Source organism: Mustela erminea, chromosome 21 (assembly GCF_009829155.1).
Source record: "Mustela erminea isolate mMusErm1 chromosome 21, mMusErm1.Pri, whole genome shotgun sequence".
NCBI lineage: Eukaryota > Metazoa > Chordata > Mammalia > Carnivora > Mustelidae > Mustela > Mustela erminea.
Genome location: NC_045634.1, coordinates 33055784 through 33069754, shown reverse-complemented (window position 1 = coordinate 33069754; position 13971 = coordinate 33055784). Strand labels below are relative to the sequence as shown.

Genomic DNA, 13971 nt, shown 5'->3' with positions numbered 1-13971 from the left:
TTTTCACTCCTATAAACCCTTGCTCATTCTCTATTAAAGCAGCTACTGGGGCATCTGTGTGGCGGAGTCATTAAATGTCTGCCTTTGCTCAGGTCATGATCCCCAGGGTCCTGGGATCCAGCCCCGCGTGGGGCTCCCTGCTCTGCAGGAGCCCTGTTTCTCCCTCTTCCATTCCCTCGGCTTGTGTTCCCTCTTTTGCTGTGTCTCTCTCTGTCAAATAAATAAATAAAATTTATTTTTAAAAAGAGCAGCTACTGAAAATTGTCTCATACATTGATTTGTGTCTCTCAGAAAAGAAGTAAAATGTAAATAACAGAAAACCAGTGACTTCAAGAGAGATTTAAAAAAATGTAGAACAAGTGACTGAAGATGGTGCATCACAGTGTTAGCATTGCAACATTTCTGGAGTTTTCTTGGCCTTTATGTCATGGATTCAAGATAGCTCTTGCAGCCACAGCAGCACGCCAGTGTCCAGGTCCAAAGTGGCAGAGGGAGAGGGACATCAGAGAACGCTACTTACATTTCATCCGCTGAAATTGAGTCACATGCCCACACTTAGTGCAGTGATTATCCCGGGGGATGATATTAGTACGGCTGGTTTAGACCAGCATCATTCACCTCCTAGCAATAGGAGAAGCCTGGTCCTCACCTGCACGTGAGTATTCTGGGTTTCTGTGGGTAGGGGAGGAGAGAGGAGGAAATGTTGTTGGTTAGACAACAAGCAGTCATGGGCTGTATCTGGCTCTCCTGATGCTGTAGCTTCTTGAAGCAGGGCTTTCTTGTCCCTGTTTGTTTCTTGTCATCTTTGCATCTTTCGTAACCAGCATTAGTGCCTAGTTATGATAAACACCCACTCAATATTTGCTGAAATGAATGGAATAACGTGATACAGCAGATACACATGGATAGAGTTGCTTTTCGTTGAGTATGAGGTGGTTGCCCAGAGATACATTCGGGACAGGAAAATAGGGAAACCCCAGCTCTGCCTGTTGTAGTAGGGTGGACAGTAGTGACTGAATTTTAATCATAGTACCTGCCTGTGCTGATGAAAGCCTGGGAGTTACTTCTACTTAAAGACGATTAAGAAGGTGATAAACAATGGACATTATTGATGAATTCTGCTTTCTAAAATATGACTTTGGAATGATGCAGGCTAAGAGCCTACCCAAGGTTTGTTCAAACGTAATAAAGAAATGCAAAATCATGGGGGCTTAAGCAAGATAGAAGTCTGTTTCTCTCACACAGGAAAAAGAAAAAAGGCTGGAGGTATGAAGTCCAAGAAGCTTTCAGAGGTCTAGCTCTCGTTTTCAGAGGTCTGCTGTTGTGCTGTTCCTTGAGGGGAACCCCCATCTGATGATGGAGGGTATCTCCTGGAGCTTCTGCCTTCATCATTCAGATACAGGTGGGGGCATCATTCACCCCTGCTGCAGACGGCACACCCCTGCTCTTCAGGTAGACAGTGCATACCGGGTGCATTTCACCGTCCAGAATCTGGGCAAATAGAGTTTAGTAATACACTTTCTTCTCTTTTTCAAAAAATTTTCTCTAATAGCGGTTCATCTGCATTTTATGAGATGTTTTTCCAAGGACATTTTGAATTCATTTATTTTTTGTTCTAGGTGTTATGAAATAGCAAAGGCAAAGATGACGTATATACAGAGAAATGCAGTCTTATCTAAAAATATAGATATTTTGAACAGTTGATAATAATCTTCCTGCTGTGTCCACTTTCATAAAAAGAATCACTTTCATAAAAACGGGAAATGTTTTTCTTTGAATTTTGACAGAGACCACATTTATGTATCTTAGAAATATAGTATATTTAAGAAACTGCTCAAAATAGGTTTTCTTAGAAAATCAAATTAGTATATAGCAGTTAACCTGGAATTCCATTAGGTAGTCTAAAAAAACTAAAATATTTTATTTACGATACACCGTAACATGTACTGGACATTTTAGACCTCTTAAATTGCTGTAGTGCAAGTCATTTTTTATTTTTAGACTAGATCAATTTAGAGATTCCAGTTAGGAACCTTGGTCAAACTTTCAGGATACGAGGATTCATTAAAAAGAACTTTCTGGCTGTGATAACTAGGATTCAAAGAAACCTATCATCCAGAGACAATTCTTCTCTGAATTTTTTTTAGATTATAGATTTTCGTAAGGATAAACAGAGTGTTACCATCATTCACAACCTCCACCAAGGTTAACCTCTGTCCTGACTTCTTGCAGAATAGGTGAATATTGTCTGTTTTTGTGCTTTATGTAAACGGAGTAATATGATCATAATATTATCTTTGTGTCTAGCTCATTTCAATCAGCATTGTGTTTGTGAGACTCGTCTCTACAGGTTGCCTGGAGCTGTTGTCATTTATTCTCATTATTGCAACCCCTTCCATTGTACGAACACACCAGTTATTTATCCATTCTGCTGTTACCATAGACCTGAGCCGTTTCCACTTTGGTCCTGTGATAGAGGTGCTCTGAACATTATAATACAGGTCTTTGGTGACCATAGATACCCATATTACCCATTGCTGTTGGCTAACACTTAGGAGTGAAAGGCTGGGTCATATGGTGTATATTTGTTCACAGCCTTAGAGGATCCTGCCAATGAGTTGTTCAGATTGTTTGTTTCAATTTACATTCCCAGGAGCAGCATATGAGTTTCAATTATTCCGCAGCCTTGCCAGCCTGTGCTATTGTGCATTTTAGCCCTTCTGTTGGAAATGTAGCAGTATCTCTTTGTGGTTTTAACCTGCAGTAATAATGGACAATTTTCATATGTTCATTGCCCTCTTTTTGTGATTATGAAGTTCTTTTGTCTTTTGTCCAAAGTCTTATGTTCATTTTTCTATTGGCTTGCCAGTCTTTTTTTGTTTTTGTTTTTTAGTGGTAGATGAGTTTTTTAAAAATATATGTATTGTTAATATTTTCTCCCACTCTCTGGCTAACTTTTACTTTTTTATTTTTTTAAAGATTTTATTTATTTATTTGATAGAGAGATCACAAGTAGGCAGAGAGGCAGGCAGAGAGAGAGGGGGAAGCAGGCTCCCCGCCGAGCAGAGAACCCCATGCGGGGCTTAATTATGATAGCTTTATAAGAAGTGTTGTTAGCTAATAGTGTAAACCTTCAGCCTTATTCAACACTGCCTTGACTTTTCTTGGCCATTTACATATCCATGTAAATTTTAGAATTATCTTGTTAATTTAAACAACACTCATGGAAAACAAAACATGCTGGGATTTTTTTTTTTTTTTAAGATTTTATTTATTTATTTGACAGAGATTGCAAGTAGGCAGAGAGGCTGGGGTGAGGGGTGGAGCATGGAAGCAGGCTTCCCACTGAGCAGAGCCTGATGCAGGGCTCTATCCCAGGACCCTGAGATCCTGACCTGAGCTGAAGGCAGAGGCTTAACCCACTGAGCCACTCAGGCACCCCACATGCTGGAATTTTGATTGTGACTGTATTGAATCTGTAGATTAATTTTGAGGCAATTTACATCTTTATAGTAGTAAATCTTATTATCCATTAACATGTTATGTTTTTACTCTTTTGTTTGGGATTTTTATATTTAATTTCTGAGAGAGATTGCTCTGTAATTCCCTCTCTTTTAAAATCTTTTTTAGGTTTTGGCAGTGTGTAAAAAATTAATAAGTGATTCCTTTTACTATATTCTCGAAGAGTTTGTGTAAAAAATCTTCTGTAAATATTTGCAAAAATTTGCCAGTGAAACCATCTGGGCCTGAGAGATAGTCTGTGGGAAAGTTTTAATTGTAGACTCATATTCCTGCTTCTTAGATTTTCTCATTCTTTCATCAACTTCGGTAATTTGTGTTTTTTGGAGAATTTATCCATTCATCCAAGTTTATCTATTATATTGCTGCACATGTGTTCATAATAGTCTCTTACTCTTTTTTGGTTGTCAGTATTTCCTACAGTGATATCTTTTTTTATTCCTGATATTGATATTTTTACTTACTGATATTTTTACTTTTTCTGTTTTTTTTTTCTTGATAAGTCTTTTAAAAGTTGACCTAAGGGAACCAGCATTTGTTTTAGAAGATTTTCTCGACTATATGTTTGTAAATATAAATATGCTTTCTCCTCTTTTCAGAGTTATTTCCTTTTCCTGCATTTTTAAATTTTTTCATAGCTTTTTGAGATAGTTAAATCTTTGAATTTCTCGGTAAAACTTTGAGTTACTCCTTTCCCATTTTCTGTTAGAAAAATATAATGAAGGATTTAGCCCTTCACCTCCAAGCATTGCTTTAGCTATAACACACAAATTTGTATTTGTGTGGCTTTGCTATCTAATGTTAAATATTTTCTAACTTCCATTTTTACCTCTCTGAACCAAGGATTATTTAGAAGTGCATTATTTAATTGCCAGACAGCCATGGATTATCTACTCATCTTTCTTTTATTAATCTCAGACTTCATTCCATTGTGACCAGAAAATATACTCAAAGAATCCCCATATTTAGGAGTTTGGCGAGGTTTTCCTTATGGTTCAGCACGTGGCTCATCTTTGGAAAGAATGGGGACTCTGTCATTGTTAGGTACAGTAGTCTGTATACGTCACTTGGGCCGATTTTATTGACTATGTTTGGGTCCTTCCCACTTCTACTGGATTTCCTCTTCTAGCAGATACTGAGATTTATTACTTCAAGTTTCCCATTATGATTATAGATCTGTATATTTCTCCTCCAATTCTGTCATTCTCACTTTATACGTTTGCACATCCCGTCATGCAGGAGCAGTTTCAGAACCGCCGTATCATTTAGTCAGATCCCCCTTTATTCTTCAGTAACATCCCTCTGTCTTTCTAGTAATATTTCTTGCCTTAAAATTTATTTTTTATTTATACAACTATAAGAGCTTTTATTTGGTTAATATTTTTCTAGTAAATAATTTACTGCTTTTGACTTTCAACCATCCTATAACTTGCCAGTAATGTGTGACTCCTATAAAGCGTATATGGTTGAGCTTTCTAGTGGAGATTGCCAATTTTACTTTTACTTGTAACTTTAATCCATTTCTCATTTGGTGTATAGGTGTTATAATTTGATTTACATGTACAAACTTCTGTTTTCTTCTTCACAAATTTTGTACTAATTACATTTTCCTTCGATTCACTTAATACTTCTTTTTTTTGTAGTTATACTGGAAATTCTAACATGTAACTTTAACTTTTAACCATTTAATAGAAGTGATTACTTTTACCTCTTCATGGATCCTAACTCCATTTAATCTGCTCTAACGTTTTGTGTTACTGTTTGCATATGTTAATATTACAAATATTTTAAACTTCAGAAGACATTGCAATTATTGTATAGTTAGTATCTACTTCTATTTAACGACATATTTCCTCTTTCTGATGATCTTACTTACTGCCAGCATTTTCATCTTTCTGCCTGGGACCATGTTCGTCCTGCTTGAAGAACTCCCTTTAATGTTTTTCTAGTTCCAGACTGCTGGTAATAAATTCCCTAGTTTTTGTGTGTATGAAAATACCATAATTTTTGCCTCCAGCTATATTTTCACTGGGTAGAGTAGCATTCTAGGTGTGTGGTTATTTTTTTTCCCTCCTAACTTTAAAAATGTCATTACATTATCTTTTGACTTATGTTATTTTGATTGATCTTTGACAATATTGTGACCATGTCAAAGATTTTTTTTCTTTGGCCATCGTTTTCAGCATCTTAACTGTGGTATGCCTAGATGTAGTTCTGCTTTAACTTACCTTGCTTAGGATTTGGTGATCTCTAGGAACTTGATTTTTTAAAATCGATTTTGGAAATTTCTCATTCTTTTTCTCTTTGAGTATTGGTTCTGTTATGTTTCCTCCCCCTTGGAGACTCCCATTCCATCTATGTGTAACTTTTCAGCATATCCTGTCTCTTTCTTGTTCTCTGTTTTATTCACTCTTTCTTTTCTCTATTAGTTTTGCCATGTCCTAGTTACTGATACCACTGCGTTGATACTGACTTCTGCCGTATTCAGTCTATCAATAAACTCATCCACTGAGATCTGAATTTCAGATATGGTGTCGTTTAGTCTTAGAATGTCCATTTTATTTTAATTTTGTATATATTCTCTTCTCTGATTAAAAATACTATGCTTTCATCTATTTTGTTTATAACTACACATTAAAAACACCAAGTGACCTAAGCTAAAGAGAAGTATACTATATGATTTATCACTTCATTATGAATGATTAGAATCACTAAAAGTTGGGAGTACTGTGAACAGTACTGATGTGTTCAAGGGTGAGCTTTGAGATTATTTTGAAATTTGAGTTTTCAGGTGGTTCTTTGGATGTGGTTGTTTAATGCTTTGAAGGTCTGGTGAAGCATGAAATGCTTGGGTTGGAACTCTCTGACTCTACGGATCTCTTTAGGCATGTTGGAATGTGCTTGTGGAGATCTGCTCAGGTGCACATTCCTGGTGGGATAACAGAAATTAAGGGGTGAGAGGGTGTGTCGTGGGCGTGACATTCATGGTACCACTTGGACTGTCATGGCAATCATCACATTCCCTCTTAGTATTCCTTTTGGATCGCCAAACATGCATCCTAATGTAGTCCACCTTGGTCCCCTTCAGCTTTTCAAGGTAGATCAGTTTTTCCTCATTTCTTGCTGTGAGATCATTCTTTGTGTCCATCTTCCTCATCTGCTTGTCCCTGTCACTGCTTTTGAAAATACTTTGTGGATTAAGAGGTATTAGTGCCATATCTCAAGAGAGAGACTTAAGCTAATGTGTCCTGAAATATGATGGCTGGGAATGGCAAGTGAAGCTGAAAACTCTAAGAAATAAAGTGTCCAAGTGAAATTACCAACAGAATCCAATTATAGGGTATCTGTATATGGACAAGTTCATTTTGGGTTTTTCCCCCTTTTAATTGTGTTAGTATTAGAAAACACTGCTGTGGATTTTTAGTGTGTAATTTTTAAAATTTAGATTATATACCTGACAGCAGAAATGTGCAGTTTAGTGTTTTGTACCAGCAAAATGTGCTCATTAGCATAATTAGCATAAAAGAAAGATTGTAAGCTTTCTAGAAATCCCTCTCATGGCTGCTTCCTGTCACTACTTCCTTCTGCCTGAAGAAAATTCTCTCATAACTTCTAATAGTGTAGATTAGTTTTGCTTGTGTTTAAGCTTTTTATAGATAGAATCATGCAATATGTATATTTGACTTTCATGTTTGACTTTGAATTCTTACTACATAGTTCATTTTAATTACTGTATGCCAGTGTATGACTGTATTACAATTTTTATCTCCCAGATTGGGGGAATCTGGTTCTTAGAGGAGATTTGTGTCTTTTCCTCCCCAAGCCTTTTCTGGGGCGGCCAAACTATGCTTTGTATTTATGGTGGGTGTTGAGTAGGAGACCATTTTTTTGCATCTCCTCAATCAGTGGCAGATCTGTGCTTTGTTTTGGTACAGGCTGGGAGTCTGAGACGCCTTCCTGCCCACCCCCCAGGGACAGACAGCTTTTGCTTCTTCCCTTCTCACAGAAGTACCTGGGGTCAGGAAGGAGGACTTTCTGTCTCTTCCTGGAGACAGATAAGATTTGCTTTTTCTCTTCCCCCATTGTCCCTGGCAGTGAGGGTGTTTGTTTTCTCTCTCCTAGTAGTTGAAGGATTTGTTTTGTATGAGAGGAGTCATGCACATATGTAGTGTTTCATGCCCGTCAGCTCTCTACAGCCGGTTGCTTCCTGCGTGTCTGAGCCACTGAGGGGGACCATGTCTGATTTGCCCCCAGTCTTTCTCCTAAGTACCCAGTTGAGGCCCGTGGAGAAGATCTCACAACTGAGTGCAAACCCAACTTGCATCTAGTCATTCTTAAACTGATGCTCTAGTTCACTTTGGCCTTTGGGGAATTACATTTTATCTGATTTGGTTTTCTTACCTGCTTTTGTGACAATCACATCTTTCTCCCTTGCCTTGTCGATGGTGAAACTATTAGTGTGTTCTCTCTCTTCAGAGAGGGGCCTGTTGCTCTCTGGAATTTCTTTGACTACTTTCCAGCCTGAAAATTTAATGGTATCTTACTCCAGAGAGAACATATACTTTTGATTTTAGAAAGCAGTAGGATAGGGAAGACCAACCAAATCCTGTCATTGAATTTATCTGAAGCTGAGCCTCAGTCCTTGTAAGGGACAGTCTCATTCTATTTCAGTCTTTATCTTAAAATGTAGACCCAGGTAGCTCTCACTGAAAGGACACCAATGTTACATCACTTCTTTCTTTGTCAGCATCTGAATTCCAGGTTTTTTTCCCCCTCAGGCCCCATGGAAATACTGAAGCTCTCCATAACTTTTCAGTATTTTAGCTACTACTTTCATAGGCAGATCTTATTGGGGAATAAGTAGAATTCCCTGCCCCCACCCCCCACCCTGCCACTACTGCCAAAGAAAAAGTGCCTCGGTAGACCCTTTGAACTTCTCTTGGGGTTCTTTTTTGGTTTGAGATTTTACATATTTTTATCCAGATTTTCTAGTTGTGCGTAATAGAATTAGAGAGGTGTGTATACATATGCGATATGCATGCAAGTATGTGTGTGTGTGTGTCTGTGTGTGTGTGTGTGTGTGTACATACTTTTCTGCTGTTGCTGGAAGCCAGGGTCTTGTAAGTAGCAGTCTTTTCAGTTTATAGAATCATTCTGAGGTTTCGGAGCACACCGGGTAAGCACACCAGGTAAACTTTGTGTCTGCTCTCTAACTCAGACTTCCTCTTGACATTTTTATGTAGAATTGTAATCTGGTTGGGATGGCCGGCTCCCCCAGATTGTCTGAGGTAATGCTTCTGTCATCTGCCCTTCACTGACAGATGCCTCAAGAGTATCTGTTCATAGTAAGGAGAGCAGACAGATGGTCCCCGATCACGGTCATCTTGAGGCCCTTACACGAGGCCTGTGTGCATATCCTGAGTCTTTCCAACCCCCATCCTCTCCCCTAACCTATCCTACCATGACTTTAGGCAGGGCAGATATAGGCAAATGAAAGAGAGTAATTGTGAGCAATGCCATTTATTTTATACTTCATTCTACCCTGTTGGAATAAGCAATGGTCTGTGATTATCTCACATGTTTACTTAGTTTGTTAGGAAGCTTAAACTATAATTTCTGTCTCATAAGACAGCAGAGATGGGGACTGACTAAGAGAGTGTAGGAACTGCGGATAGTACAGTAGGTAAGAGTACAGTAGGTAAGGGATGAATTCTGTACAGAAAAGATGGCTTGCAAACACAATTTCAGAGGATGAAGCCAGTATCTTGGTCTAAGATATCAGGTAAAACTGGATGGAAAAATCTAAATGTAGAATCAAAATAGACCTCACAGAGCTCAAACATTAGGATAGGCAGAACATGTCATTTTACTCTGTTTAGGATTTTAAATAGGCATGAGTAAAAGAAAACATTATCAACATAGGCAGAAGAAAGCAGAAATAAACATTTCAGGATGTGGCACAATTAGGTTCACATAAAATCACAACCAGAGAACTTACAGTACTTTCATTTTTAGACCAGGGACTACTGACATGGGTCTTGATTTTATTTTATTTATTTATTTATTTATTTATTTATTTATTATTATTTTTTAAAAATTTGACAGACAGAGATCACAAGCAGGCAGAGAGGCAGGCAGAGAGAGAGGAGGAAGCAGGCTCCCTGTCGAGCAGAGAGCCTGATGCAGGGCTCGATCCCAGGACCTTGGGATCATGACCTGAGCTGAAGGCAGAGGCTTAACCCGCTGAGCCACCCAGGTGCCCCTGCATCTTGATTTTAATCCCCATATTTATAGTAGGATGTTGATGACTGCCCGATATGACCAGCTTCTCAGAAAGAGAGCAGGCCCTACTTTACTTAAAATTGCTATATCTCCTACTTGGTCCTCACCATTCTGTCTAATTCTAAAGAATCATAAAGCACTTCTGAAAAGAGAGAGTCCTCGCAAAATGGGAACATCACATGCACATGAATGGATCATACAAAATGTGCTGATTACTTTTCTCTTATGAAAAGAAAAACTCAACTGTTTCTCAATGATTTTTAGAATTTGAAAAAGAATGTGAGATAACTCAGATTCCTTATATAAATATGTCTTGCTATATTTGATTCATTTAAAAAATCCTATCTTTTAAAACTGTTTTGCTAAGGACATAAGCATAACTCAATAAATCTTGCTTATTTCCTACAGTCAGTAGACCCCAATTTCCTCATGTAGGTAAGGAGAGAATATTGATTTCATCAACTGATCTCCCTGGAGAGTGCCTCTTGTCTTGTACTCAAGAGGTAATGTGTCAGTTTGCTATTGCCACAAATACATTTTGTTATCAACCACTCCAAAACCCAGCAAAATACAACATTAACCATTTATCATGCTCACAAGTATAATACTAGGTATATAAAATATATATACCTAGTATAAAAAATAAGTATTTTTTATAAAGTATTTTTATAAAGTATTTTTTATATAAAGTATAAAAAATATATAACAGGTTTGGCTGAGCCGAGTGGTTCTGCTTCTCACTTAGATCTGTGGCAGCTCTTCTCCTGGTGTCTCTTGTCCTTCTTGGACCAGCAGGGTAGCCCTGGAATGTTCTTGCATTGATGGCTGAGGCACAAGAGTATGAATGGAAATAAGCCCTTTAACCAGGCTTAGAACTGGAATAATCTGACTTCTGCCCACGTATCACTGAGAAAAACAAGTCACAGGGCAAGGCCAAAGGCAATAGGCGGTGGTTTATAGTCTGCCCATGACAGGGTCATGGCAAACAGATGGATACAGAGAGAGATATAAAAAAGTCAGAACTGATAATCAAACTTCAGATTCCTTGTGTGTTTGGATATGAATGCCTGCAGGAAGTTTTCTGACTATATACAATATTTACTTCATTCTCTTTATTTTCTTTAACCTGACGTGTCCCTTTGATTACTGTTTCCTTCCATCACTAGTCATAGAGGTAGCAAGAACTTTCTGACTCTGAATTAAGTTAAATTTGTGATTTTAGCAAAAATTAGTCAATTAGACCCCATGAACTAATGCCCAGATAAAAAAAATCTATGGACTAAGTGCCACTGTGACTGTCTTCTTCCTGCCTCAGTTACTGCACAGTGATCATGACATACTTCCCCTCTGAGGTCAGCTACAGGCCTTAGCTCTGCCCTCCAGACAGTCCTAACCCATCAGGCAGATGTGTGAGTTGAAAACTGTTGTTCTTACACTAAATGAACCAGATTCCATTCATTCTCAGATCCTCAAAACATCTGACTACCATCTGGAAGTATGTATCCTTATGCAAGGTAGTATTTCATCTGGGATTACATGAGATATTTTACTTTTCTTAATTCTTATAAATATGGTAAATAGTGCTCATGGAAAAATATCACAAAATAAAGCATCGAACTATTGTGTGCCCTTGGAACAGGTATTCACTTTAAATACATTGTATTTAAAATGATATAATAAATATTCTTGTGCCTGATATGATTATAAAATAATTTTACCAATTCAAGTTGGCATTTAATTTTATGCTTAAATGTCTTAAATGATTTGATTAGCCATTTCCCTATAAGGAATTGAATAGTAGTCCATTTCATTTGCTGGTGAGTATGTTGCTGTCACTTGGATACCTTTCTTTAGACCCTTTCCAGATTTCAGAAATATGTAAGTTTACTTCATGTGAACTGCCATTAGTTGGCAGACTTCTAGGGCTGTGAGTGTCAATTCACCGAACAAACATTTTGTATTTTCTATACAAAGACAAATAAGGCAAGTTTCTCTGCCTTGGGGAACTCATAGTTTGTATCTACGCAAGTAATCAGTATCTAATCCTTGCAGATATGTAAATGCAAGCAGATGAGGAATTTGGTGCATTTGAGAGTCTTCAAAGAAGGAGCATTTTTAAATTGTGTCTTAGAGGACCATAAAAGTGGCAGATCTCATTATACACAGCAAAAGGGGAAGGAGAGCTCAGGCAAAAGCATTTAGAAACTAACAGGCACAAAGTGGCGATGGTACAGAACATGTTCAGGAATAGCAGTGCAAGCAGGGGTATGAGTGAGGGAACTATTTTATTTCTTCATCCCAGACATGATGCGGGGTTTCACTAAAACATTGACATGAGAGATGGAGAGAAGGGCCTTGTGAAGAGATAGTTTAAAGATCGTTTGAGAAGACTTGGTGATGACTATAGTGGAACAGGGAGGGGAAGGTGACGGAAGAGGTGGAGATGGCCCGCTGTTACCTCAGGTCACCCTCTGAGCATAACGATAGTCACCGGAATGGGGAATGCAGGAGGAAATGAAGAGTGTTCCGAGGTGGTTGAAAGGGTCCAGAATCAGGAGTAATCAGATATAAACAAATATAACTAGAGATTATGTCAGCCCTACAACTTCCTGTGGAAGTGAGAGCCTCTTTTCAAACATTTTGACCTGAGGCTTCAAGCAGATACTGGAAACTATTTCTGGAAAAAAAGAGAGAAGAATTAGTTTGAAGAAGAGTGCCATGTTCCATCTGATGAATTTTTAGAAATAAGGCTGTTTTCAGTCAGCCATGGTGGTGCTTTCCACATCCTAGCCTAGAAGTGTACATTTGTTACACCGGAACAAATGCTATCTTAGTTTAGGGTACGAAGAATGAGACACTCAAATTACCCAAACATTTTCTTTTTCTTTTTTGTAGCCCCCCTCCCTCACTCTATCCCTTCTTTCCTTTTTTCTCCACGGAGGTGTCATGGTTTGATGTGTTTAAGGAGGGGAAGGTCAGAGCTCGCTGCTCTACGTTGGGTGAACCTTCTGAACCTTAGAGGATAATTTGAAGTCCATGTATCCTCCAGGGTACCAGGAAGTCTCTTACTTAGCGTGGCTAGTAAATAGTAGCTTCCAGCAGTGAGTAAAATGAAAAAGAAGCCAAATTCATGTGATTTTGATTCTCTGTGGAACATATTAGCCCTCTACTAAGTGATGTGGGGTCTCCAAACTTTTTGAGGCCCTTAGTTTATTAGCAATCAGCTAACCGTAAAATGATTTAACTCTCAAGTGCAGAGATGGAAGCAAACAGAAATACAGACTTGGCCTTGTCCTTGTACACCTTTAACCTAGAAGCTTTCTTCTGGTTTTATCTCCAGCTCCTAAGGTTGAAAATAGAACTACTTTCCTGCCCCCTGTTGCTTTGTGGTTTCTCTGGATTCCTTATTTGTAACTTGGTAACTTTTAGATGTAATTTGTCTATTTCTTACAACAGTTGAATCAAATATGTTTTTTTAGAATGAAAACCGAAAGCCTAATGTTTGCTAAAGCATTTGCTGGTACTATACAATGTAATGATTATTTTATTTTTCTTTCCTATTTGAGTATAGGCTTACATTTTCTGGTTTAGCATTATTTTTACAGATACTACTATTTGTAAATTATTAAAACTGTTTCAGTTGAAATGTTTGTGGGCTTCTAGCTTCATGTACTGAACAACATTTCACAAGGCAGATTTTGGTAAAGCTGTTTGGTTGAAACCCATTATTGTTACTTTAGGTGCTGACTATTCTGATGCCGACTTTCCAATTGCCTTGATTAAAGTAGAAACGTTCTATGGCTTGGATGACTTACATTTCAAATTGGTTTGAGCAAGATGATTGGTATGAAGGACTACAAAGAGTAAGATATATTTATGTTGTGATTATGATTTTCTGTGGGTTTTTCTGCTTACTGCGCATGCAGCTGTATTTCTTTATAATTTATGTTGCAGACACTTGCATTGAAATATTTTGAGGGTAAATAAAATACTTGGTAGATTCCAAAGCAGAGGTAAGAAGACAATATATAAATATAGTCATAATCGTACATTGATGAAAAGGTGGTTTTTTTTTTCTGTCCTTGTTTCATGAATTCTTAATATTTTCAGATTGCCTTCAGGCTTGAAATATAATATAGATTCTTGTTAATGAGATTAACGTATAAAAAC

At 37.8% G+C, this 13971-nt stretch overlaps 1 protein-coding gene across 2 annotated transcripts in view; it reads left to right on the top strand.

Moving 5' to 3' along the window:
* WDR17 (WD repeat domain 17) overlaps positions 1-13971 on the top strand; it is a 107727-nt gene that overhangs the window by 13648 nt on the left and 80108 nt on the right. For both annotated transcript variants that reach the window (XM_032329119.1, XM_032329118.1), the window contains exons 3-4: positions 292-655; positions 13542-13664. In XM_032329119.1, the coding sequence (XP_032185010.1) occupies positions 13599-13664 (66 nt within the window). In that variant the 5' untranslated portion in view covers positions 292-655; positions 13542-13598. The remainder of the gene's footprint in view (positions 1-291; positions 656-13541; positions 13665-13971) is intronic.